Source organism: Corvus moneduloides, chromosome 9 (genome assembly GCF_009650955.1).
Source record: "Corvus moneduloides isolate bCorMon1 chromosome 9, bCorMon1.pri, whole genome shotgun sequence".
NCBI classification, from domain to species: domain Eukaryota; kingdom Metazoa; phylum Chordata; class Aves; order Passeriformes; family Corvidae; genus Corvus; species Corvus moneduloides.
This window is the reverse complement of record NC_045484.1, coordinates 15,443,432-15,471,118: the sequence shown is the minus strand read 5'-3', so window position 1 is coordinate 15,471,118 and position 27,687 is coordinate 15,443,432. Positions and strand designations below refer to the sequence as shown.

The 27,687-nt window shown below is 37.9% G+C and overlaps 1 protein-coding gene across 9 annotated transcripts in view; it reads right to left on the bottom strand.

The window, feature by feature from the left end:
• The window catches only part of BCAR3 (BCAR3 adaptor protein, NSP family member), an 86,203-nt gene that overhangs the window by 22,483 nt on the left and 36,033 nt on the right, over positions 1–27,687 (bottom strand). For 8 of the 9 annotated variants that reach the window (XM_032117771.1, XM_032117773.1, XM_032117770.1 and 5 more), the window contains one exon: positions 15,197–15,236. In XM_032117771.1, the coding sequence (XP_031973662.1) occupies positions 15,197–15,236 (40 nt within the window). Of the gene's footprint in view, positions 1–422; positions 522–15,196; positions 15,237–27,687 lie in introns of those variants that run through there. The other variant, XM_032117778.1, reaches the window with a different exon arrangement.

Sequence of the window (27,687 nt, the reverse complement as noted above, 5' to 3'; positions counted from 1 at the left end):
GCAATTAAAAAAAAAATCTAAAATATAAGAACAAATCCAAAATTGTCTGAAGCATTTAAAAAACACTTGTGCTCCTGAGCACAATTGCCTGTGTTTTCCTTAAATAGGTGGAAAAAGTTAGGGAACCAAATGGTCTGATCAGTTAAATTCTGAAAACTTGAAAATTTTCTAAAATTCTCCTCAGCAAGTCCCAAACCTTTTTAAGCATTTAAGCATTTTTACTTAGTCCCTAAATATAAAGACAGCCAGCCTCAGGCTCATAAAACTGCAAGTTGTTTAAATTTCTCTCTGAGACAATAGTGAATTCTAAAGGTGTTCTTTAGAAGAGAAACACTCTGTACCATAGTATAAAAACAAACACTTCTAAAAAAAAGCTGACAGCATTACTGACTAGCACACTGTAGTTGAAAAAGAGCACCTACCTTGACTCTGATAATAGACTTGCGATGATAAAAGCAGCAAAGTGCTGCTATCAGCATTTGAAAAACATTATAATCCTTCGGCATTTTCAGTTCTGCTGTTTGTGGTTCCTCACGACTGAAGACGAACAGTCACTACTAGCAGTGCTCTGAGGTTCAGCAAGCTTTTCAGTATCATCACTGCCTACCAGAGCTGCTACACCCCCCTACTCACATATCAGCCCGGGACACTTTCCACAGCTGAAGCTGATACCATCAATTCAGTGACCGCTGGCACGCTGGCTTCCAGCATGCCATATACAGAGTGCCAGAATCCTCATGTGATCTGTTTCACTCACCAGTGAAATCCTAGCTCCTCTGTCTTGGTATCCCCCGGCTCAGAGATGTGTTTAAGCCATCAGCACAAGGCAAACTTCTCTTCCTGATGAGTTACAATACCTGTCTCCCTGTGCTGATAAAGGCTTAATCAGTTGCTCCAGTTCAATCATGCAACATCTATGCCTGCATCATCAATTATACACACATAAAAGAAAAAAAAAAAAAGGAAAAGGAGTTGATTACTGTTTGACAACTAGGAATTGAGCTTTGGTAACCAAGGAAAATGATAAATATGTTTATTTTTAATTAGGAAGCTTCTGGCAGACAGTCCTTGGAAAAAACAGCAAGAAACCAACCCTGTAAACATTGTCAGTGTTGCAACCAAGGTACCTTCAGCATTTAAAACTCTCCGTGAACAGCTTTATCTTGGTGATAGTCCCATGGGACTGTGCAAATCGCTTGAGAAAGAAAGAACTGAATTAATGAACATGTCTGATTTGGCAAAGTAAAAGTAAGCACTACAACAAAATAAAAAGCAGCAGTTTTATTTATGCCTGTGATTCCATTCTCTTGGACAGCACAGTCCATAGCTTACTGACCAGTCAGCAGACTGCTCCTCAGCAAAGAATCTGCCTGACATACCTCAAGGCCCTCTCAAGAACCAGGGCAAAAAAAGGCAAACAACTTGGGTAATTATAATAACTGTAAGAGACAAGACATTGCCTCCATAGCAGCCTAGTTAACAGATCTGGTGAAAGAAAACCAGATGGACTGGATTGAGCAGTACAAGAAAGCCTGTAACACTTAAGAATGACAAACTTTGAAGAGATCAATCAATTATTACTTGGGTGGTACCTAAAAAATATAGAAGTCACAGATATTTTATATCTTGGATTAGGAATAAATTAATGCCAAGGAGCAGTTAAAATGAATAGTTACTTGTCTTTTTCATCAGCAACAAATACATTACATAATTAGTAGGACACATATATTAAATGCTTATTGATGTCCTCAGGTATTACTTGCAAGGTACCTCTCACCTAATTACAGAGTACTTCTTTCCCACACTGACTGAACAATGGGAAGTGCCCTCAGTGCCTGCATTCAGCAACAGGAACTGGTACACAAACCAAGCAGCAGCACTAAGAAAAGACATAAAATGTGCACTGACTTTCAAGGAAAATGAGATGGAGTGCCTATCTGAAAAGAAGAGGAAACCTCAGTGTTGATAACAAGGAAATGGAAGCGTGATGTGCTAAGTTCCCTTACCTATCTGACCACCTAAGGTTTGCAGGTACCTACCACCAAGTTAAGCACCAAACCCAGAATGTTCATAAAGATAGCCAGACTACTTGGCCATGTGTAGGAGATGCTGTGCCAGAGACTCCTCTGAGAAAAGGAAAACAGGGTAGAAATAAAAGAACAGAACATTAAATGGACTTTAAAGTAATAAACCTGGCAACAAAAAGGATGTAAGATTGGCCGGAGAAGAAGCTGAAAATACTACCTTTGAAGATGAAGTCCTGCTGTAGACTACTTTATGAAAAACTCAAACAATGAATGAGTAGATAATATAATAGGAATATGAAAGTATCCTCTTTTTCTCTTTGCACTGTGCTGCAGCATATTTTAATTTGAGTTCTTTTTCCACTTTGAGGAGCTCCATAGGATTGCTTCAGCAGGTAGCCAGAGAAGATAAGATTAAAAGATACCCTGCAAGACTTCAAACCCCAAAGCCTCAACTGTGATTCTTGTTTCTTGACTGAAATTTTCTGGCACTGTGGCAGGACATCTCATCAAGGACTGTATTTTTAAAGACTATTAATCAAAAGTTCTCATAATAACACCCTAATCCAATTTTAAAACTGGAGGGGCAGGGAGGAGGGATGATACCTTGCATCAGCCAAGGTGTTTTTGCTTTATAATGCTGGCAAGACAGTATCACACACTAAGGTTTCACATGCAATACCATGAACAGAAGCTATCAAGACAAGCAACTCAAAGTACACTAAGTGACAAGAAGGGCTGGTAGGATGACTTAGCTATTTTGGCAGCAGAAACAACCGATTTAGCAGTGCAAAATAAGGTGGACCACTTCTGCTCTGAAAGTAACTAGAAGTTCCATAAAAGAGTTCTTTATGGGGTTGGGAAAAAAAAAAAAAAAGGAGAGGAATACTATGACTTATCAATGTGTAAACCTACACTGAAATTTAAACAAAGGTTCTCATCCATCATCAAGAATAAAAGCCCCAGTTTTTCAAGAAAAGGAGGATTGGACTGGCAGGTCTAATACAAATGGTAACTGCCAGTTCCTTATTTCCTGTCTGTAATGAAGAATCAAAAATTATGTATGTTGAGAGAATGCCAGAAATAATGAACCTTAAAAATGAATACTGTACAATTTCATACATCAGCTGCTGATGCTTTTTATCAACAGTATAACTGATAGGAAAAAGGATACTTTATTTAAATGGTAAATTAAATTTTTTTTTTTACATTAAACTAATGGGATTTTTCTTTTTATTAAAGGTTAGTATGACTTCTGCCTAGATAGCTCAATGAATGGATGACAACCATTGCAAGACACTGTGATATAGCACTATGAAAATTAACATTACTGGAAGGAATCTCAAAGAGTATGTGAGAAACCTCTGGGTGGTACTATGGCGTTTCCTGCACTGATGGCTATCATGGAGCTGTTTTCAGCCAGCATGACTGAGGACAACCTTCAGGCTGCTCCAAATTATGCTTCATACATAGGTAAGATTTACATTTTTAAATACTGCCTCAGAGAAACAAAGGATAGCTTAGTCACATTTTCACTCTCCTGCCCTTCAATTTTTTTGCTGGTACTTTGGGTTCTTGGACTCCTCATGTGAGAAATAAACCCGTTTCTTTTACCTTAGAAACATCAAATACAATCCTTTTGCTAAGACATCTATTGACGTATTTCATATGCTCTCCAGCACCAAAAGGTCAGCCATCAGCTTTATTTCTTTGTTTTCAAAAGTTCTTCCTAGAATCTTAAAATATCTTATAATCCCTTCATCTGTTTCTGTGGATGGCTGGCTGGATTATTTTTGATAAATTTGATAACTAAGCTTAGATTTTTAAGTTCATAGAATCCATGGCCACATGAGTTCACTTGAACATATGTCCTGTGTTGAGTTCCTAATAGCCCATTAGGAAGAGAAATTAAGGAGCCTCTGCTAACCCCACCTGTTATTACAAAGCCTCTAAAGTTATTTAGGATTTTTGCATGGTCTAGTTTAAATTACACTTACCCAGTGCTCCCTTGACACACCTAAACTGTGTCCAGCTCACTCAGAGCACATTGCATATGCAGGAGTTTGAGGTGTTCGTGCAGGACAGTGTGAACCTGCTCAGGGGGGATCTTCTTAGGCTGCTTTAATTGTACAGGTCAAACAAGAAAAAACGTAGGGATAATTTCTTTAGTAGAGGTCAATTTCTTTTTCTCTCATCACAAAAAAAAAAAAAAAAAAAAAGAGGAAAAAAAAATTATGCAGCTTCAAGGTTTTAAGTGGCTCAAGTAAAGCAACCACATTCCATAAAAATATAAATGCTTGAAAACTCCCAAGCTGTCTGAAGTTATCACAACAGTCTCCAGAGCTACAAGCCATTGTTTTGAACCAAACACCAGTCAGGCTCATGGAAGTGCTTAGAATTCACACACAAAATTATTATGATTTGTGATTTCGTATTAGAGAAAGAGAAGCAATTTCAGACTAAATTAGATGAGGGAATTGTTGGCTTCCTTCTTTGCTTTGCACTGCTCTATTCATTTAAGCATTCAAATCAGCCTAACAATATTCAGTGAAATACACGTAATGCTTTAGATTTCACTGCGCTAACTGGAAGTAAACAATCCAGGCAGGAAGCCAGCTGTAAATGAAAGGAGGCACGGTGTACTGTACAAGGGTCAAGAGCACAAATCTGATTAGATACAGCCCAGAGCCGGCCCCAAGCACTGCTGCTGAACGAGTGACGTCACATGAACACGGATGTGTCCCCATTACACAGGGCACGATCCAGCTATGGTCTGAGGACCTATGGCTACAAAATGGCAACTCTGGGGTTGGAGTAAAGTACAACAGGAATAAAATCTGAAAGAAAAAACCCAAAGAAAATCAAAGAACTTAAATCTCCAGTTGAAACATTTTTCATTTAATACATAAGAGTTTTTGCCGTAACTAGTTATTTATTCTTTTTAATGTAAGAAAAGGTCAGGAAACAGGGGAAAACTGATAAATAATTCGCCCATGCAAACAACATCTTCGCAATGCCCACTTCCAGTTAGTTTTAGCAGTAAGTCCTTCAGGAGTGACACATTGCCTCTAACAAAGCTCTGGGGGGTGATGCCTCCAAATACAGGTAGCACCCAACTTTACATCTGAACGCTTGTTAAAGTGTACAGTAAGTGGAAGAGAGGGGAGGACAACACTGTCAGAAAGCTTACTTTTACCTGTTCCTAACTCAAATGTCTACAGGCACATAAAGTCCCAGGTCCCAGCTCATGTCCTACTATTCCTGTCTCAATTTTTAACAGAACTGACTCTTTCACGTTCTCTTGGATAACCTCACTTCCTGCGTGCTGTTGTTGGTGCAGCCTCTGATCATAAATCAACAGACAGAGCTGCAGCTGTAATTACCCTTGTTTGCATTGTGAGGTGTGGCATGGGAGAGGTCAACATAATTTCTTCCTCCTTTCTATCATGGTTCCGTGAGGCAGTCTCAGAAATGTGCTGCAGTTGTACAGGAATAGTGAGAAAACAGAATTTGCATCTATTTAGTTTACACTTCTGCTTGAATAAATCTCTTTGAAAATCTGCCTCATATGAAAACTCAGGTTGGCAGGTACAAGAAATAAATGCCCAACCTGCTTATGAGCTTCCTACTAGGTCCTAATTTGCACTTTAAGACAACCAAATACCTTGAAGATGTATATGTTTTAGTTATAAAAGATCAAATTTTTTCAAAGTCATCTGGCAGTAGGTCTGGCTTTCTTATTAGACCCCTTCCTATTATGAATCCACCAGCAGGTTTTATCAATCCCACTGAAAACTAACGTACATATTCTTGAGCTCCACCTACTGTCTGCCAACCCATGTACAAACATGACATGATTTTGTAATGGGTCACCTATTTTTCCTTCAATTTGTTCCCTGAATTGGGGGGGGGGGGGGGGGGGGGCGGAAAAAATTATGAAAAGGCATGAATTTCCTTTTCTTTCAGAATTAGTTCACAGTTTATGGCTAATACCTTCTTCTCTTTCCTGCTAACTTAGCTGTCATTAGTCTAACTAGCTTTGCTGGTCAGCATATCAGAGCTGTCTTGCGCATAAAAATAAGGCATTAAGACATTTGTTAACTTTAGACTTCTGTTTTTGAAAGTCTCCTCAGTCCTGTCAAAACAAAGTGCTTGTTTGTGTGAGATTTAAACCAGTTCTAAATATAACGGAAAGATAAAAAAAAAAAAAGTTACATCACCAGGGTAAGTGGATGCCTTTAAAATATCAGCTAATTATCTAAAACTGAATACACTAAAATACTTTCCTTTAATACAAAGGATGTGTATCTTGGATGTGTAGCACTCAAAAAGAAAATTTACAAATCACTTGGTCTCTGTCAGAGCTTGGCTTTTCAAAAGTCTTTATCACCCTTTCAACATTTTACTAACAAAAGGATTTGAGGACACGGAGGCAAATGACCTCTAGGTATTCTAGACAGCCAACACAACATTATACTCCATTATTTGTGTAAATGCTTATTTTCTATAACTATCCGACACAAAAATGTCAGGCCAACCTTCTCCTTTGACAGCACGTATCAGCAGACGACATCCCAAGTGAAATGTCCAAATGCTCCTTCTGCTGTCCTCTCCACAGGCTAAACTGTATGTCAGCATGTCTTCAAAAAGAGGCAAGACAGACACACACACAATGCACCAGTCTTATTCTAATTATTACCTGTAAACACAGCTCTGAGAGATCAGGAGCTTTACTTCCCTAGGCTTTATCAGTAAGAGTACCCAAAATGCTTAATAATAAAAATCATCATCATCATCTGCTCTCCACACATTACATACTCCCCCTTGTGGCTCATGTGCTTATAGACAGTGAAAGATCAACAGTAAGGTGTTGCATGGAGTTAAACATAAACATTTTCATCTCCCTGACACCTTTTGTTTTAGTCCAATCTAATGAAACTAAACTTTTGCTATTAGTCCAAACTATGAAAACTAAAAAAAAACCAGTCCCCCCCTTTTTTTTTTCTTTCTTTGAAAAGTAAGTGCACATCACCATGTACCTATATTTGCTTTCACTGACACGGACATTTTGACTTGGGTGTATTATCAAAAGGCCAGGTTGGATGGGGCCCTGAGAAACCTGGTCTAAGGACAGGTGCCCCTGCACAAGGCAGGGGATTGTAACTAGATATCTTTTGAGGTCCCTGCCAACCCAAACCATTCTGTGATTCTGTGATAACTCAGCATTCGAGAACCACTGCGATTAATATTTTGGAGAAAACAGCTAATTAATTTAAATCCAAGTTTCAGAAGATCACCAGAGATAAAGTAAGACCTGATTTTTGTACCCCAAGACTTCTAGCCCCTGTTTCAGATTCAGACCTTTCCACCTTATGTTTCTCATCTGTAAATAAGACTGACAGTAGTTACTGATCCTCTAACAAAAGTATTGGAAAGGTCAATTAAGTAGCTGCCACTAGTATTACTATTGGTTCCAAGGAAATTAAATTAAAGTAATTTTATCATTTTCAACTCAAAGCTCAGTGCATGTAGTGGCATTTGAGGACTCCAGACCAGACATCATTTGAGAGTTAATGAGTAATAACAGAAGAAGCAGAATACAGACATTAACTGAGTCAAATCCTTGGTAGGATAACATGTAAGATTAACCATTAACATGCAAAGATAGAATGCTTACTCCTCTAAGAGGTATCTGCATTTTATACTTACCAAAGCATCCTCAGCATTACAGAAGATGCTCCCATAAGCAAAATACCCCAAACTCCATTTCAGCATCAGGAGAGGGGAATGCACTGCTAAAAGACTTTGCAAGGAAGGCCAGAATAATTAGAAAGCCACTATCCACTTGGCTCAATTCATTTAAGGATTATAATTCACAAAGAAAAAAAATTCCTCTTCACACTACTCTTAACTCCCCTTGCCCCTGACCCACAAAAACCAAAAACCTCAACCAACCAAAAAACCCACAATCGCCACCAACCACAGAAAAACCCAGATCTTAGAGCTAATCAGGCCATTCAGGAACTGGGGGCTGGGAAAGAACGAAAAGCTCCAAACAGGAACAGGCTAACTTGGGATTTCTCTTCTAGGGAAACATGAACTAGGACAGTAGACTGAAAGTGCATTGTCTGGCAGAGCTGTAGAATCATACTTCCTGCATAATTTACTGCAAACACCAGCTTACATTTTATTCATCACTTTGCAGCCAAAAGATTACAGGACTGCTGACTCAACCTTATTTTCAGAGACCAGCCTGTTGGTCAAACAAAATTCAAGATGAGAAAATACTGAAACTAACTAGTGGTGTTATATTCCATCACTAATGATGAGTAACAGCATTGTATCAAATAGGGTAAGTTTTCTTTAACTTCAAATGAACAGAGGAAGATTCTCACTATGATTTCAGGGGAATTAAATACTTGAGAGCTGCTGCATTTCAACTACATATGTAACTCCGTAAGTACTTTTTTGATTTTTTCCTGGGCTGATGAAAGCTTTTAGGAATAATTATCATACATACTTAAAGAAATAGTTGCCCTTTTTGAGTAGAGAAAGGACAGACATTGTAAGAAACAAGTCTAGAAACAAGGCTGAAAAAAAAATTCTACTACCTGAAATTTTGCTATCACCAGAACAGGACTAAAAGACAAGATGTTTTGTCCAACTTATTGCAACAGCCCAAACTTATCCCACTAGAAAATTGAATATAGGTTATGAATAGAAGACAGATGGACAAAACAAAAAAACCCCAACAACCTTCCCCCCACAAACCAACCAACAACATAAAACCAAAAGCACCCAAAACCAAATCTCTAGGCGCGAAATACCACAATTTAGGAAAAATTTTCCCACAATATCAATTAAAAGATCATATGACTAATCTAGTTTGGGAGGTAGAGCAGATTATTTTGGGATGATAGGGAATCTCTTCCGCTTTTTCTTTTTGCAAAAATCAGAACATCTATTCTAACAATCTCAGTGACACCCTGACAAAAAAAAAACCCAAACAAACCCTCAAGTTCCCTTTAGGACTACTTCTATAACTTAATGACAGGGAGGAGTGGAAAAATTCCCCCCCATTCTGTGCCACTTGAGAAAAAAGCAACCAACTTCCAACAGTCAGGCTCCTACAAGAGTTACAAAGAAATTATTATGACACGTGATTTAAATAACCATGGCTTGATTAAAAATATCCAGTCAAGTGTTTCTTTTCCAGCAGAGGGCAGTGCACAACCAGCAACCACCCGTCAAGAATCAAATCGAAGGTTTTCATTGAGATCGATAACTACATGCATTAACACTGGATTGGCTCTAACAAAATCTAATCTGTGTGATCAGAACTACACAGCTTATATGCAAGAAGCAACTGCTGCGGAATGATGTTTGTGAAACTTCTGTTCCTGCTAAGTAGAGAAATATATATATATATATAAAGGAAATATCTCTGTCTGAAGCCTTACTGACATCACTGATGATCTCTGAGTTGGGACAAGTCCATAATGACAGAGATGTGTAAAGTCCAAGTCGGCCACATGGGCATACTCCTTTTCTCCTCAACAAAACACATTCCATCGGATAATTCCACCTTCTGTGATACTGTTGCCCTTGCTGCAGTTGCAAAGAGTGTGGAAAAGAAGTCCACAAACCACCCTACAGACTCAGAAAGAACCTCCTGATCATGTGGTGCCTTAATGTCAGGCATTCCTCCCAGCTCTGATACTTAATGCTGTCGGACAATGTAGAAACCCAACAAACTTTCTGCTCACAAGTTCCAGCTCGCTTCCCAACAGGCAAGTCTCTGCAGGAGTGTGATACACAGCATGAACAGGAATACACTGGAGTTGGCAAGTTTTCCAGTGAGGTGGGGATTTCTCTTATATATTTCCATGTCTAAAAAAGGCTGCTTGCAAGGAAATTTCACTGTCATCAGGAAAAACTGTTTCCCAAACTGTGGCTACTTGTCATGCCAGCACAGATTTTTTTCTAAACTTTCCTAAACATACATTCACACACACAAACTTTACTTTTGATCACCCTCTTACCAGAGCATCTTCAGCCAATAGAATGGTGAGAGTCAAACACCCACACCTATATTGGATTGGCATCCACAATATTATGAATTTGTGCAATTAACTATACAAACCATGCATCAATAAATCTCATAACCTAAGTTCCCTGAAGTTGAATTAAACCCACAAAATATTGTCCCATCTTGCAAAGCTATAGATAAGGATCAACACACTGGAATGTCATCAAAATTTTATTTTCAGTTGCACTAACCAAAGCTATGATGAATGACAGTAATTTCTATGACAGTTTGCTTTCTAACAAAATCAAGGAAGAGTAAAAATAGGGAGAAAAATTAACACTGTGGGGCTGAGACGAAAGAATCCTTCAGCAGAACTTCACAAGAAACTCTTTTCTGTAGCTGTAACTTCCTTAAACAAGCAACAGTTTTTTCAAGTCTGAATCTAAATATAAACTTCCCTCATGATCATGCTGAGCAGACAATCAGTCATAAATGTTGCAATTTTTCCACTAATGGAATAAAATACAACTCCAAAACTTCAGGCCACAGTAATATTTATCAACTCACTGCTGATATGTATTTCTGTAATTATTAAGCACTATTTCCACAGGAAATGCTCGAAAGGCTTCCATGAAAGGAGGAGAGACATCTCTTTTTTTTTTTTCCTTTTCACCCTGATATAGCCTCAGTAATTACAGCACAGATTTCTATGAAAAGATCCTTAAGTATTTATAGTGAATAGGAATGGGACAGTAAGCTATCTTTAGTTCACAAGAATTTCATCAAAATGACTCACAAAAAGTTCTCTGACACACTCAAATCTGCCAGCACTTGATTCTTTCTCCCCTGCTGCAGGAATCTGTTCCGTGGATGTGCGGACTCAGGGTGTGGGAAGAACCTGCAGAGACTACCAATGGATCTATTATTTGGTTCATAAAACTTGTAAAAATCTCACAGAATGTACAACGTGCTATTGTGTCCCTGAATCTCTTTCATGACTTGGGCAGCAGCCTGACTCAAAGCAGTCTGGCCTGTTTTCACTTCTACCATAAAAGGTTTTTTTTTGAAAGAGCCATTTAACTGTGACCATGGTTTCAGCAGCACTGTGAATACAAAGGAAGAGTTGAAGCCATATGGACACTCCAGTATACTCAGACTTCAGCAAATCAGTACATTTTTTCCCCCCCTTAGAACTTGCTTTTGCATAATTAGCTCTCTTTATATACTGAATGAACTAATACATCAATATTCAAGAGGTAGTAAACTGCAACTTGTGAGAGATGTGATTTAGATTAAAGAATTAGAAACCACAGTCTATCTATTGGTTCATCTATAGAGAACATTCTCTTAAAAGAAAAAAAAAAGATTAATTCTATAATCAGTGTTTTCTGTCTTGTATTTTGAGCAGAATAAAACAACAGAAAAAACCAATTTATTTTGCCTTTCCTCTGTTCCTTCTGAATATTATTTTCAGTGACCAGATTTCAGCAAGGAAAGGTTTGTTAAAAAGCAAATTGCTACACTCAGCTTCAAAGTTTACCATCAGTCTATCTGTTTGTAGTCACTATGGCCACAACAGACATCATGTTGTTGTTCTCACTGTGAACGAGCACACAACCAAAACCAGCACACTGAACCGTGTTACTCTTCCTCAAGCCCATATGAATTCTCCACGTTCTATTTACAGCACTGTCCAGTTCTGAAGAGATGCTGATCACTCTCCAGCAGGAGCACATTCTAAACAAGTATTAATTACCTTTCTTACGGGACTCACAGGAAACTCCAGTAGCATGCTTGCACCACTGCAGAAACAGTGTTGATCTGCAACTGTGAAGCTGCATGGTCAGCTCTGTGCCCAGGCCTTTTTGTAAAATTACTTTTTAAATCTAGCTAGTTTAAAACTAGCTGCTTGTCTTGAAGGACAATAGGTATGACTGTGCAGCCTGAAAAGCGGAACAGTTACGAGAAAGGCACCTATCTGAATCTTTCAAAACAGCCACCTACAATGAGTGTGTCAGGGAGCAACAGGAGTGGGGCTGCTCCCTACGGGACGGCGACCTGGGAGCACAGGGTGGGCAAGGTACTCACAACAAGGTGCAGTCCCACAGGACCCAGATGCAACCAAGGTGAGCAGGGTGATCACACCAACAGGAGGTCACATTCCGGAGAGCCTCAGGCCAGAGAGGTAACAGGCCAGGTACAAAGTCTGTCCCGAGCTTCCCACACAGCACTTGGGAAACAGGACTAGGGGCAGGTGCACCCACTGAGCAACTCAGGAGGGGCCTGAAGGCCCCATCGTGATGCAGCCCTTGCTCAGTGGGTGTGGGTGGAGGTCCCAAGTGAGGCTGGCCAGGACACTCGAGAACAATTAGTGCCCTCAGGGCCCTGACACAGTACCATTTGCTCTGTTACCACTGTAACTCTTGGGTAGAATTGCCAGAAGCCAAATTACCCTAACACAAATTTGTGCCATGCATTACTTTCAAGATAATGCAATTCTTTCAAGGCAAATTAATCCGAAGTCACTCTTCTCTTTACAGCCTGAAGAGTAACATGAGAGAAACAAGAACCAGTATCAAGACTTTACAATTACAACATACAATCAGTTCCAGTGTTAGTTTTTATGTAAGTCATACACCACATATGCTTCATGCTCAAGTTTATATGTGTTTTCAATCAGTAAATCAACGCTTCTCTGTTGATAGACAATATTAACTATATCTTCCTGTGCACCAGAAATATAAATCTCTCATTCAGAACTTTCGTATTGTGAATCAGCAAAATACAATTCCCAAAGTGCTCTTGTTGTTTTCTCCCTCTTCTCTTTACTCTTTTCCATTTAAAGGTTGTTTTTTTTTCCCACTGAAGCAACATCTGTCAAAGCCTACCTGCTAGTTCAAACTACGTATGTACAGATTATATACCAAAGAGACTTGTACAAATGGCAATGGTGGTATAAACATGCTACAGAAGTCTGTTTTTTCAGCTTCAGAAGGTTAGTGTTCTGCATTTTATACCTGACTTAACACTGCCACCATAATGTATTCGAGGATCTGGAAAACTTATAAACATTAATATAATAGTTACCATAGGGTAAGACAATGAACACATACTTGATAAAACTGAAGCCAACAAAGGGATCCAAGATCCTGTTGGTATGAATTCACCCACAACTTTACAGTTAGAGTTAACTGATAAACAAAGTACTGATGAGAGACTGCCTTTATTTATGATTGATTGATTTCTGTGTAATAACACATTTCTGGAATCAGTTTTGTTAGCAACACAGACTTTTACAGACAAAAAATGTTTTGGGGAGTCATAATTATTAGAAAGCAGTTTCTGCATATTTTTCAAAGTTGTAGTTTGAGATTTCTTGTCTAGAATTCCTGTTATAATACCACTAAACTAGGGTCCAAACTCACAGTTCACTAAAGGTAGGGATATAGACAGGAAAAACTGAAGAAGGAAGGAGAAGAGAAGGCATTGGTAACCCTTGTATTCTTCCTCTTAAGTCTCTTTTCCCCAGGCTTTCCTCCTCAACACCAAAGTTTTAATAACTAAGCTTAGCACCACTACTATTGAGAAGAGTCCAAGACAAGCTTCTACTAGAAAAGATGAGAAACCACATTTATAATACAGAACTTGCTGCAACAAGACAAGACACACATATTGATGAATTGGCACATGATACCTCTGCCTTCTACTTAGTCACATTATTAAAACTCTAGCAGCATACTCGGTACAGCACAGTGCAAGACACACAGTAAATTAAATACAGCAATTAACATGTCCGCGACTTTGTTGCCTCTGGCATCCCCTCCTGAGAAGTCTTTTGGCCTTCTCTTCTCTACTTTACCACATCCCAGCTTTAGGCTGGGATTGAGGCCAGGGACCTCACAACACTGAACTAACTACCTGTTAGAGCAGAAATCCAGCAGCTGTTCTGAGAGTCCTGTGGCAGCCACTTTTCCAGGGATCTTTGCATTCTGCTCTTCCCCTTCCCTTCCACAAAACCTTAATTCCTACATCTACCCCAACCCTAGACAGAAAGTGCAGCAAAGGACTCTGCCACACTTTCAGACAATTACTTTCCTCTGACAATCCCCTCTCAACACTCCATTACAATCTCCTAGTTTACTTCTTCAGTCAGCCTGAACCCTAACCTGGGCACCTCTTAATTTCCTTCAACTGTGAGCATCCACAGGGGGAATTCTAGCAGCAAAACGCCATTGAACTGGTTCTCCTCAGTCTCCTCCTCACCTGAACTTCTAACCTGTAGCAGAAATTCAGGTGTCTGAGAAATTCAGGCTATCCACATTAATAGCTGTAGAAATATCCTATGTTAAGGATAACCTGTGTTTATCTGACACTTCTCAGGAAACAGAAAAGGCAGGGAACAAAGCCCAACAATTAGAGAAGCCCATTGTTGAAACACATAAAATATCAGCAAGATTTTTGCAAGGTTCTGAGGAATAATATTCACTTAAACAAAACATGTTGAAAAGTACTAATTCAGTAAAAATTACAGCATTACAAGAGACTCCCAATAATAACGTCCCTAGGGCTTCCTCCAAAGTCTCTCTGTTGCCAGTCTGGGATTGAGTTTTGAATATAATTTATGAATGTTCCAGGGTACTTTTTATTTACTCTTAACAAAATACTCACACTGATCATATACAGGAGATCTCACAACAGGAGAGCAGAACTCACAACTTTTCCAGTATTCCAATTACTTTTTTGGACCGGAAGTGAATTTTTACCTGTAATTTTAGTAAGTATAATACTAAAAGTGTAAACCTAAATTTGACATTTTTATTATATTTTCAGACGTGATTCTTTACTTCCCCAGAAGTCCATAAACAAAAAATACAGCTTCTTTTAATCTGCTAACAAAAGCAAGAATTTAAACAGTCACCATGTAACTGTAAAGAAGCCCCAGTATAAAAATGCAACCTACACCCAAGGTACAATGCCCACAAGCATTTCACTGAAGCTTTAAGAAAACAGCCTGACATGTATTTGTTTCTCTGTACCAAAAGACAGACAGCTGCCCTATTTACTGACAAATGACTGGAAATGCTCTGTCAGTGCTGGATATATACCAAATAAAATATTTTGAGGGTAAGAAACAGTACCTTACCTTAACATATTCCAATGTAGGATCCAGAATATTCTGATCTCTGTAAGAAAATGGTACCAGGAGAGAAAGGACAGAAGAAAAAACAAACAAAAAAATGGTGAGTCCAAATATAACCTCATACTGAAGAGATGCATTCATATGAGCAATAGTCACATTAAAATCCTCATTAAAAGCTGTGTGTTAGAGCTCGATGGCCTATGCTATCTAATTTTTAACAAATATATAAATCACTGATTTCTTCTAGGACAGGTAGTGGAGCCAGTAGTAATTAATTTGAGAAATAAAGTTAATTATACCATTTTAAGCAAATAAAATGAATCTTGACATTTCAACAGATGGCTGAAATACTTACTTTACACCTAAAACATTTGAAATAAATTTAAAAGAGAGTTCTCCCAATGGCTTGTGAATTTATATCTTTGCTTTTATGTTTTCCTGTTTAAGCTACTGCCTCTGATAGCATTGGGAGGGCACTGCTAACAGTAGTGAAATAGAAAGTACTACATTCAATTTCTATATATATACAAAGAAAAAGTTCTCAAAATAATCATAATTTCAGCATCGCAACTATCTGAAAGCCAAATAATCATGTCCTTTCCCTAATTTAAAAATAAAATATTTCATCATAGGTTTTCTATACAGACAGATAGCAAAGGGCACAGAAGCCTAAGTGAAGAGTACTGTTACAACTCTTTCCATAAAATAGATGTTTATTTTTATTTCTATTTCAAAGCATTTTGTGTATTTTTATTCGAGAACTAGCAGGTTAACAAAGTTTGCAGTACATGACTGGATGTTTTCTACAGAAACTAGGATGACATACATGGTGCTGCCCTTAAAGTTCAAACATGTAACTGGCACAATGAAAACCATGCAAACTTAGAGAGGACTGGGCACTCATTACAGCAATCAAGTTTGCCACTTGGACAACAGATACTCTAAATTTAGAAACAGGATCTTGTTTGGTGGAAGCTGTTACAAAGATGTAACACTGGAAACCTAATAAGCAGCTTCAGAAATGTAGAAATTGGGTACATTGGAATTAATCAATCCAGAAAACAGTCTCTGAGTTCCCTGTGTTGTTTGAAAGTAACTGCATATCATCTGAAATGACATTATTATTTTATACTCAGTTTTCAGTCTGGTTCCCTAACATCTTTTAATCCAGAATACTGAGCCTTCCCCATAAAATTATGGTGTTCAACTGTTCAGGCTGTATAATGTATTACTCATTCACATTATCTCAGTACTTATCAAGGGTCAAGTTCCATTCTCAACTGATGTTTAAAAGAATAAAAAGCTGGAAAATTCAATGGGAATAGAATTTGGACCGTTTGAAACTTTTTCCTATGCAATATACAAAGAAGAGTCAGCTTGGAAACTGTATGAGCATAAAGTATGTACAAGCATAGCAGAGAAGGGGTGAAGCACAGAGGAAAAAGAAAAGAAAGCTTCTAAACAGAAGAGACATTTTCTTTCTCAGCACTTTTCAATTTGACTGGGAAAAAAACCCCAACATTTTTAATCAGTTCAGCAAAGTCATTAAGCATGCCTGAATTCTTCTCACATTCAAATGATCTGTGGGAAGTTGTTCCAGTACCAAATGCTCCTGAAAAACTTTGCAGTTTAGTTCTTTGCTTGCCTGTGGAATCTTTCAGGACAAAGGGCCTACCAGCACTGCCTGTGCAACACACTCCAAAAGAACAAACCTGGTTACTCCAGCAGTGAGCATGTTTTGTTATGGTCTGCACTTACAACCTGCACTCCTGCAGATCAGCCTTCCTACAGACTCCTCTGTTCCCACCTTCTGCTACAAGGAAAATGATCTTTAGGACAGATCAAGAGAGGTAGGAAAGCTTTAAGATGAAACAGTTTATTTACTGTATATAAAGCAGGAAATCCAGAAGAGAGCAGAGAAAGATGTGCCCTACATTTCTTTCAACATCCACATGACAAAAGTGCTTTGAAAACGTTTGGCTTTGGGAAATGGATGGGGTAACAAGTATCTTCACAAGTACTGTAGTATTTTATCTGGTAAGCTGTCCCACAACAAAATGTACAAAACCCTGCAATTCACCATGAGTCATACAGAAAGATGTTTATGTTGGAGCCCTATACATCTCAGATACCTTCCTCCCAGCTGATCCACTCCTCTCTCTCCCCATATTCCCTTGCTACCTAAGCCTTCATCTCTGTACAAATTTTTTGAAGTTATTTTCAAGGAATGGAACTTTCATTGTTGTGCAGCAAGTAATAGTAAAGATTAACTACCGCATTTTCCTCTCATTCGATTCCACCACAATACTGTCACATTACATGCAGAAAACCAGATTAAGCAGTTAGCCCAAGTAACTAGAAGGCAACCAAATAAAACTAGCTCCTGAATCTTAGCTCTCTGTTAGCAATGATGATGTGTTTCTTTATGCCATGTGTTCCTGGTGAAGGAAATCTATAATGTCATGAAGTTAAGAAAAATATAAAAGCACATTTTTCGTTTCCATTTTCCCTCTCAAAGAATCTTAATAAAAAATGGTGAACCTACACTCACTTATTATATTAGAAGATCTGCAGGAAAAAAAACAAACTTTCAGATGACTAACAGATCAGATGAAAGATAGTGGCCCCTTCTGCCATCTCTCAAAATCAACTTAACTGAAGGTTTGTTTCAATAATACTAAATTCTTATCTTTCATCAGATTTTATTACCTTTCAAGTAATGCTAATGTTTATCTTCATAATAAGCTTGACTTTATAGCTGTATCCATTTGCACCTGTTTACCTACAGCATTTATGTATTAGAGTCTGCACATAAGGCAACCAGTCCTGTGTAAACTGTGGGTTCACTGATTGGATTTCATTAAGTATTTTGGCTTCCTAATAATCAGATAAGACCTACTTCCATTCACATAAAAAGCGTATTTAATACAGAATGATGCCCCTGGAACAGAGAAGTTTTCAGAATACCTCAAGTAGAGGTAAGTATGCAGTAGGACACACAGCATTGACTTCATGCTCTTTCCATACTCCTTCTGTCACAGAGAGGAATTTAAGACTCCCACATCTATTTTGGGTATTCATATTGCTGCCACCTCTTGCTATCACCTCATTTTGTGACAAAACAAAATCCCCTTCCAGGACGTTTTTGCTCATAGGAACAAAAAAGAAGACAAAAAGCACCTGACTTGCTACATGTAATTAAGCCATTCTCCTGAGTAACGCAAGTCCTCTGTTGACCCTCCTCCACACATACAAGGTCTGTGTGGAAACCACGGTAATGTAAACACTCCTTCAGCAATATCTGACCACTAAAAGAAAGCATCACAATCTCAGCCCTCATGATTCTGAGGCTTTTTCTAGCCCAGAAACACATTCTCTCTAGAGACTGACATCTGAAAACACCTTTTTCAATGCTGGCTGATCTTGCAGACATACAACCCTTTAATCTCTCCCTGGTAGTCCTTGGAAATGATCTCAATTTCTTTTCAGTCCAGCTTTAAGATACTTATCAAGATTCTCATGTGCTTTTTTTTTTATGTATGGGTTTCTTGCTGATACAGCCAAGAAAATACACAGAGCTTGCAAACAAGTGTGCAGCTTCAGGAACTCCTGAAAAACATGAAGGTGAGACAACAAAAAACGTGAAGTTGCTCTTTTGCTTCCCTCTTCTTCTCTCCTTAGCAACATTTGTTGCAACAATGAAGAGTTTGGTGTCATACTGGTTGGCATTGACTGTCTAAGCAAGTACTGATACATTTGACCACTATGAGAAACAAAGTAATTTCTCAGAAAACAGTAATTATCATTGTATGAGGACCCGTTCAAAATATAACTAGAGCTGACTGAGATGAGAAAAGGGAATGGAATTCAGCCGGTACTGGATGCTATTTCTCCACTTCCCAACACCTCTAAATGACAGTCAAATGTGTGGGAAGAATTAAAAGATTTTTTTAGAAAAGCCCTTTTGAAGTTGTCACCATGAACAGTCACTGGTTAAAATGAAGAAAAAAAAAAAATCACTATAAGCAACTTGAATCATATTTCTGGTATGACAAACTAAATACTGTTATACTGCCAACTTCAAATCCTGCATGGATTTGAAGACAATGAGCAACCAAACGTGATAATTGGGTAAAGAAAACTTTAACATCTGCATAACTAGTCACTCTTCTAAAATATTTGACAAAATTCTTACGTACTCAAAATCAATGCTGCAATTGAAAAGCTGAATCTTGGCGTTCAAGCCTCACATCCATTATTCAGTTCAGTGGGCACCAGAGAATAGCCAGAATCTCAGTAACTCAGACATAAACTGTTTTTCAGACTCTGCTGTTTATCCAATAGCTCTCTACATGACTTCAATAAAAAATCTTTAAGCAGATATCCTGTAATCTTTAGCTGCTTGATTCTATGAAAACCTCCACCTCTCCAACATTATACATTACCTCTTCTCATCATTGTTGCTATCAAAAATCCTGCAACATGCAGACCTTGACACACTAAGCCCTATTAAGCATCTGCTTTGTCCAGGCCCTTGGCATCCTCACAGACCAATCAGCTACAATTAAAAAATTAGCTGTGATAACTTTAACAAAATTTAAGTGCAGACACAACAGTAACATCAAGTTGCCCAAATCCTCATTATCATTCAACTCCCATATTACAACCATTCTTACAGTGGTGGAAACTGCTGAGTGGCCCTGAATCAGCTTTGTGCTACTTCACACTTTTATAACTGGGAAAAACATTGGGACACACTGCCAGTATTTGATGTTTGTTTATTTTACAGTGACTTTTGCTGGGGACATTTTCAAAAGCATCCCCTTTCTACCCCATTGAAAGACAAATCATGAGAAGAACTATCTTCTCAATTGTTCCAACACCAATAGTGCCAGTGCCAAATCTAAGTAAAGGCAGTAGAGGCTCAAAGGCAGCCTGAGGCCCTGAAAATGTACCAAGCTGTTGCATGGCTGCTAACACAGACAGAACTGCTGTAAAATGACCAGATGGGATCAAATACCTTCTTCAATTTGTGTCTTTGAAATCTCTCCATCTCTGTAGATTTTTGAAATACACACTACTTAAGTATGAAGGTGCAAGTTTAAGCATGCTGGACATGATGTGTTCCAGTATATGTAATGCAGACTGATGTTATTTCTACTGTAAACTAGAGTAAAAGGTCCACTGATTTTATCCCCCAGCAGCTTCTGCTTCTCACACGCACTCCTGCTACATTCCTAAGGGCATTCCACTCTTCTGTCTACAGCTGCACAGCACCATGGGCATGACTCATTCAAACACCAGTGGAAACAAGTGCAAAGTGCTATGACTAACTGTGTAATGACCTGCAGTTCACACAAGAACAGCAGGGACTCTTCGGTGATTAAAACTCAAGAAGAGATGCAACATACTTTTCCTTGAATTAAATGAAATCTCAACGTACTCCTACTTGTTCAGAATGTCCCAGCAGAGATAATGTTTCAGCCATTTACTTTTACCACTTCAATCTGCATCCCTCCAACTCACTCCGGTTTACCTATTGCAGCAGAAAAATCGACACCATTTTTTCTACCTTTTCCAAAAGACTCTTTCTGCACTACACACAGTACCAGTCTATACAACCTGTTCAAAAGCTCAGACTACACATATCCATTCTTTTTTCTCTATTTTCCTTAACATTTAGGTTTACCAGAGCCGAAACTATGTCCTTCAAAGCCCTTCTTAAACCTTTTATCCCAAGACCTATTCTGTCAAAGTAGTGGTTGGGCAGCAAGACTACTGCTTATCCAAAACAGACGCTGTTACTACAAAGTTGTTTATGTATGTGCTGTTGCCTGTTGACTTGTATCTTCAGCTGGCAACTCTTTACAGTGAGTGTTTTAGTTGCTGCGCAGTTATCCCAAATCCAGCACCACAAAATTTTAAGTGTTCAAAATCAATATAACCTTACAAAATGAATATGCATACTCCAAAAACCCACAACAAATCTTCAGTAGAATCACAGTCTCCATTAATTAATCTGAAATGAATCTATTTCTAGGAACAGTTTATTCAAAAAGCATGGTTTTTCACTTGGCTAACATGTCTTTCAGGAATGTATATTTGGACTGAAGCATAGGAATGCTAATACTTTGCTTTGGCAAAGATGATAGTGGAAGAATTGTTCTCCCTGTCTATTCCCTTAGCCCAATTTAAAAAGCTCGTCACATCAGATGCGTCTCTGCACTGGATATGGCAAGTAAGCATTAGGAATATACTCCCCTATGTAACATTTAACTACTATTTAGGGCATAAAAGGGACAGAAAGGAAAATAAATGTTCACATATGAACAGGAGGCAAGATGAGGAAGCAATATAGCACTTGGTACAAGTGAATAGGGCAATCCATAATATTTACAAAAGAGATCACAAAACATCAGAGCTAGGGAAGGAACTTTGGGTGTGATGGAAGGAGTAATTCAAGAAACTTTCCACTATATACAGTGTACTCCTCTCAAAGAAGAAAACAGCCAGAAAAAATCGAAGTTTTTGGGAAGTTTTTGAAAAATAACACTGACTAATTTTGATAGGGGCTTTGAGGGATTTGGGCTCAAGTTTACCTGGCAAGTCATTCATTAACAATAAGGTCATGATCCCACAATTAATTTCAAACAATGATACAACTGCATTCACCCCATAAGGCACTTCAATTCCTCTGCTCAGAAGGTGAAGAACTGTGATTTAATTAATCTCTAATACTGGAGGGATGGTTTCTCTTTTTGAGACATTTTGTCCTGTTTTCCTCATTTCCCCCTCCCAAGATCCCACATGGGCAGATTTCCAAAAATTGTCACCTGTAGCCAGTTTTCCAAAATCCCCATAAAAATCAAGAAGTGAAGCATTTGTTCTGCAGGTCTATGTTCACCAAGCAAAGAAAGAGGACGTGAGCATCAAATGGTAACAAAGGGGTGAAGTAGAACTTCACAACAGAAGAATCTGAACCCAACAATGGACAGAGGGGCTAAAAAGAAAAAGTAGACAAGCCAAAACAGAACCAACCCCTAGAGTTAAAGGATAAGAGGATTTGATACTGAATGTAAGCAGATAACATTAGCTATTCTCTGCTTATCCAACACAGCATTCCTTCTACCACAAACATCTACCAGCTTTAGCAGATAGCTCTGCTCCACCTCTGAGACAGCAGAGACCTGCAGGTGCACAGGAGAACAGGACACATCAACAGAAAGAATGGGAAAATTTGTGCCAAAAAGCATGAAGTATTGGCAACATCTAAGGAACTCTTCCTTTTGAAAAACCTATGCATGGAAGAAGTCAATGAGATATTCAGTAGCCCCAAATTCGACACATTTGTGTTACTCTTATTAAAGCAACACAACAATATACTCACAAACAGTTTGGTTCAGGTCTCTTAAAACAAAGCTCATACTAAGAGATAGTTTGAGGCATTACATCAAAACCGTAACTATTTTTACTTTCAAGATTTTGTGGTTTTACAGAAATTCCTCCCCACCCTATCCTAAAATTTAAAATGGAATCAAAGGTATTGAGCTTCCTGTTAATCTTGCAAATATTTTCATACCTGAAGAACTACACTGCATTCTATAAACAAAAAAACCCCCAGTATTACTCACTTTACTCCACACATGAAACATATAAAATACTTATTTTACTTGATATATTAAAGTCTTGATAAAAAATTATTTTAATTTAAGTTTCAAAGTGCACCTAACCATACAAGTGTACACACAGTATTAATTTTAAAAAGTAACACAAATTAAAATTGAAATTATTAAAAAAATAATGTTTTCAAAATCACTAGTTAGAACAAAATAAATGCTGTCTAAATACCTGATCCACCCCATTCTCCAAACCCAATGAAAAACAGAATTTGCAGCACCTGGAGAAGCAAAACAGGCTTCTGGCTGCAAATTCTGACAAGGATAAAGCAAACTCCTGAGTAGTGCTCTCCTCACCAAGAACAGCTTTGCCAACTCTTTTCTCTTATAATTCAACTCTCAATTCAAGGACTTCAGCAGGCCTCATCTATTGTGGTCATACCACTAAGAGAACAGGAAAAGTTTTGGGAACCCAGAATTCAGTCATTAATAGCTTTATACTTCAAGGCTCTATACTTCAAGACTAACCCTGTACCAACTTCCAAATGTACTGCTCTCCAAGGACAAGGTCCTGTAGAGAATAGTGAGCCTGCTCAGGTTTATGCTGATGAAGTTACCCTATTAATGTCAGTGGTATTAGTCAAGGCTAAAATTGAATATATTTTTATTTCTTCCTGGACAGTTATATGAGAAAAGTATGTGAGGATCATCCAGCCAAACATGCAGAGCCTTGAAGATCAGAAATTCAGAAGAGAACAGAACATCCTAAACAACCCGATAAACTAATCTCCTCTGGAATAACTCTCTGCTACAACAGTATGAAGTCCAGTTCTAGCTGAGAGCACTTCATCTGAAACAGCTGACATAGAAAAGAGGTAAAATGTCTGCTGACCAGTACTCAAGAGACTGAAGTCTAGCGAAATATGCAGTCACACAAACCACACTCTCAGAACTACAGAAAATGTGTTCTTTGCACCTGTGTGTAGATAATTAGGGCCAGCCTATAAAATACACTTTAGTTTACAAGTAATTTATCACATTTTCATCTTTTGCAATAAGGTTCAATGAGCACTGGAAGATGTTAGAGCTACTGGTCTGCCCACTTCTTTAGTGAAAGAATCAAGCTAATCAAAATCTTTTCTTCCATGGCTCCCCACACCCACCAGATTGAATTTTTCTTTTTTAACATGCTTGAACCATATCAAAAAAATGCTGTATATGGACAGTTCACACTTGAGATCCTGGCAGAGTAAAAGAAACTGTTATGCCTTGTCTACCTACAAAAATGAATAGTTTGTAGCCACATCAATAAAGAAGTAGTGTTGTAAATACAATCACAATCAGGACTTAAAGCATAGCCAGGAATTTACTGGGCTTGAGAACAGAAAACTAAAACAGAAGCAAAGAAGAAAAGATTAAAATTATATCTCTGTAGTTACAACTCTACACTTCAAATTCATACACAGTTAAAACTAAAGCTTCAAAAACAGGAAGAAAAAAAATCGAATTCTGACCAGCTGGTAGGTCAGAACCTCTCATGAACAGTGATAAAGCACCCAGGGTATTATACATTATTTAGAGAAATGCACGAAGTATTTTGATTTCAGGCCAGTTTGAACAATACAACCCTACTGTTTATCAGTGACTCCATTTTTCAAATGTCTGTATAGACAAAGAATGGAATTTGAACAAAAAATTGTCTTTACAAGCACAAGCAGATGAAACAGCTACTGGAAAGAGAGCCAGTAAACAAATTAAACCAGCACGTATTCACAAACATCCTGTATAATGTGAAACAGTCAGTGAAAATTAATGTCAACTTTGTTTTAAGGCTTTAATTATCATGAAAACTTAGAGTGATCATTTCTGGCAGATGGTGTGTTTCAACACTTCCTAGGGGTAGGCTCAGCAAAGGGAAGATAGTGATTTAATGGAAATGTGTGACCACATTTCTCCCCAAACACCCAAAGCTCTATTCTACAGACTCCTATACTACACATACAGGGTGAAGACAAAATTAATTAATTTTTCTTTCTTTCAAATACTAAACTTGTATTTTATGTATACATGTACTTTTAGCAGTTAAGTATCTTTTTTAAAAAGTCTGAATTGAACACTAAGGCTTTTGAAACACTAAGGGCTTTAAAATAAGCATGTAACTCTACAAACTGCATTAAAAAATTAATAAACTTATTTCTAAGAAATTGTGTCTAGCTTTGATTTTATTACTGTGCTAGATTGTCCATTCTAAAATCTACATTAAATTCTTTCAAAGCATCATGTCCATCAACAACATCAACTCTGTGCAAATCCAGATCCTATTTCTGACCTCTTTACAATATCACACTGGAGCTGCTATTAAACTAAATTTCACTTAATTTTGTTGCAAACCTTGTTTATTTCAACAGGAATACAGGCTATTTGCAGGCAATAGAGGAATTGCCAGTACTAAGAAAGGAGTATCTTTTCTTTCCTTCACTGTCTTTTAACTGATTGTGAAGATCACATATCTTTATTAGCCTGACTCCCTGACAACACAATGTTGAACCTATCATACCACTTGCATTACTTCTCTCTCCACATAACAACCTTGGAACCTGTTTGACAGTGGGGTATCAAAGACACATTTCTTTCTCACAGTGTTCTGTGATCCTTGTATCTTGCAATAGTACTAATTTCAACTCAAACCTTCAACTCAAACTGGAGAAAAAATCTTCAGAATACGCCTCATGATCCTCTCCTCTTTCCTTGGTATGTGGTTTGGCTACCAATAAAGTGACAAGTGTCAGCATGAGAGAACAAGAGATGGCCTCAAGTTGCACCAAGGGAGCTTTAGATTATTAGGAATCCATTTATTAGGAAACTTTTTTCCACAAAAAGGACTGCCCAGAGAAGTGGTGGAGTTACCATCTCTGAAAGTGTTCAAAAAACGTTTGGATATGGCACTTGAGGACATAATTTAGTGGTGAACATGGCAGTGGGGAATTTAGGAACAGAGAATACTACAGCTGTCAGCTTACAGTCCAAGAAGCAATCACTTGTTCTGCTATCTCTTGCAATCACACTGCGTCATGAAACAGAGAGCACGGTATCAGTACTGGAATCTAGTTTTGCTTCGGGATATTTGCAAAAGTCTTTGCTCTATTCCATCTTCTTAACAATGTCTCAGAAATTCCTTGCATCTCTACAATGAGATAACATTCAAGTATGTTTATATCAGAGCCAGTACCAGACCCACAGAGATAACTACCGTGTTAACCCAAGACTACCTGAATACTGCTGACATCCAGCTGAAATGGCACAGAATGTCAAAACAGGCCTTTGACAGTTGCCTTTATCATTACACTCAAACTTACTGCAATAGTGATAATTCTGCAATGCTTTTAGGTCCTGTTTATTTGAGGGACATTTGGCTGCATTTATGAAAAAGCATGAAAATGCCACAAGTCTGCTAAACTTTAATGTCACTCATGAAGAACTATGATCATCCAAGTGCATTGGAAATTCTGGGTTTGCTGATGGCAGCCACAAGACACGGGCCAAAAAAGAAAAAGCTACTGCTTCTAGCAGTGATGGGAATTTGAACAATTTTCTTTTAAATAAAGGTATCATAATACAAGGCAAAGCTCAATAAAGGTAACCCGTGGACCACGTGTCAAGGAGAAATTACAATTAAACTTTATTTGGGTTTAATTATCAATGTCAGATAATAAAGAACATTACACAAAAGCAGCTTTAGTTTTACATGCTAAAATGAGAATTCTCTTTTAAAAGTGAAGTTCTTCACTTTCAAGAGTGAATTCTATTTTAGCTAATAAAACTACCTTTCAAGAGCTCAGCTGATTCTAATTTTGGCCATTTAATTATTTCCAAGACACTCTCAAACTCAGATGTAAGCTTTCTCAAGAAAGAAAACTTTTTTCCCCTTGAACTAACTAACTAGCAGAGATGTACATTCACAAACCAAGAAGAGAACACAATCTTATTGCACAGAAAACTGACAATATAATTTCTCCAAGTTATCAGAAGAATTTCAGAATCAGAAGAATTCCATTAGGGAATGACACAGCTCATTATTGTTTTCCTATTCTCATCGCTCTGGCTTATTTTTTGTTTCACAAAATAATGTGACGTGTATTCATATGTTAAAGAAAGTATTACTTTGAATTATTAAAAATGTTATCATAGTAATGTTTTTTAAATTAGAATTAATCAAACAAACAATGACATGAAAATAATCATATCCATGTGCACATGAACACTGCAATCCTAACGACTATTAGTTCTGGCCCACTGGCATCAAACACAGCACTTGGGTTGCACAGTGCATCCTGAAAATGTGTCATTAAAATGTGTACTCACATGTTCAGTTTTTGTAAACAGCATTATAGCAATGAAAGACTGATATACTCCTGAATGAGAATATTCATGTAATGTTACACTGTTTCACAAATTCCTACACTGAAGTAACAGGGCTTTTTTGTAAAAAAACACTAATAAGGAAACATGGACTCCCCTACACTATTAGGCCCAGGTAATTTCAATGTAAATGTAAGCGTTAGAATGAATACCTTAGCATATATGGCAAAATGCTTACCACAGGCTAATCAGACTTTCTCTCTCAATTTTCCTTTAAAGTAAACTAATGAAAAGTGCAGTGTCATTGCAAGAAGATCCAGAAAGTGATGTATTTGCTGACTGCCAAGTTGTTATTGTCTTCTGCTTTAACACAACTGTCCATCCAGGTCATGGAGCAGAACATTTTACAATGGATCACATAATGATCCATTGTAAAAATTAAAGAAACCAATTGTTAGAAGTTGTTAGCATAGCATTCAGAGTGTATTTTACCAAAGTAACTGAAAGATCAAACAGGAA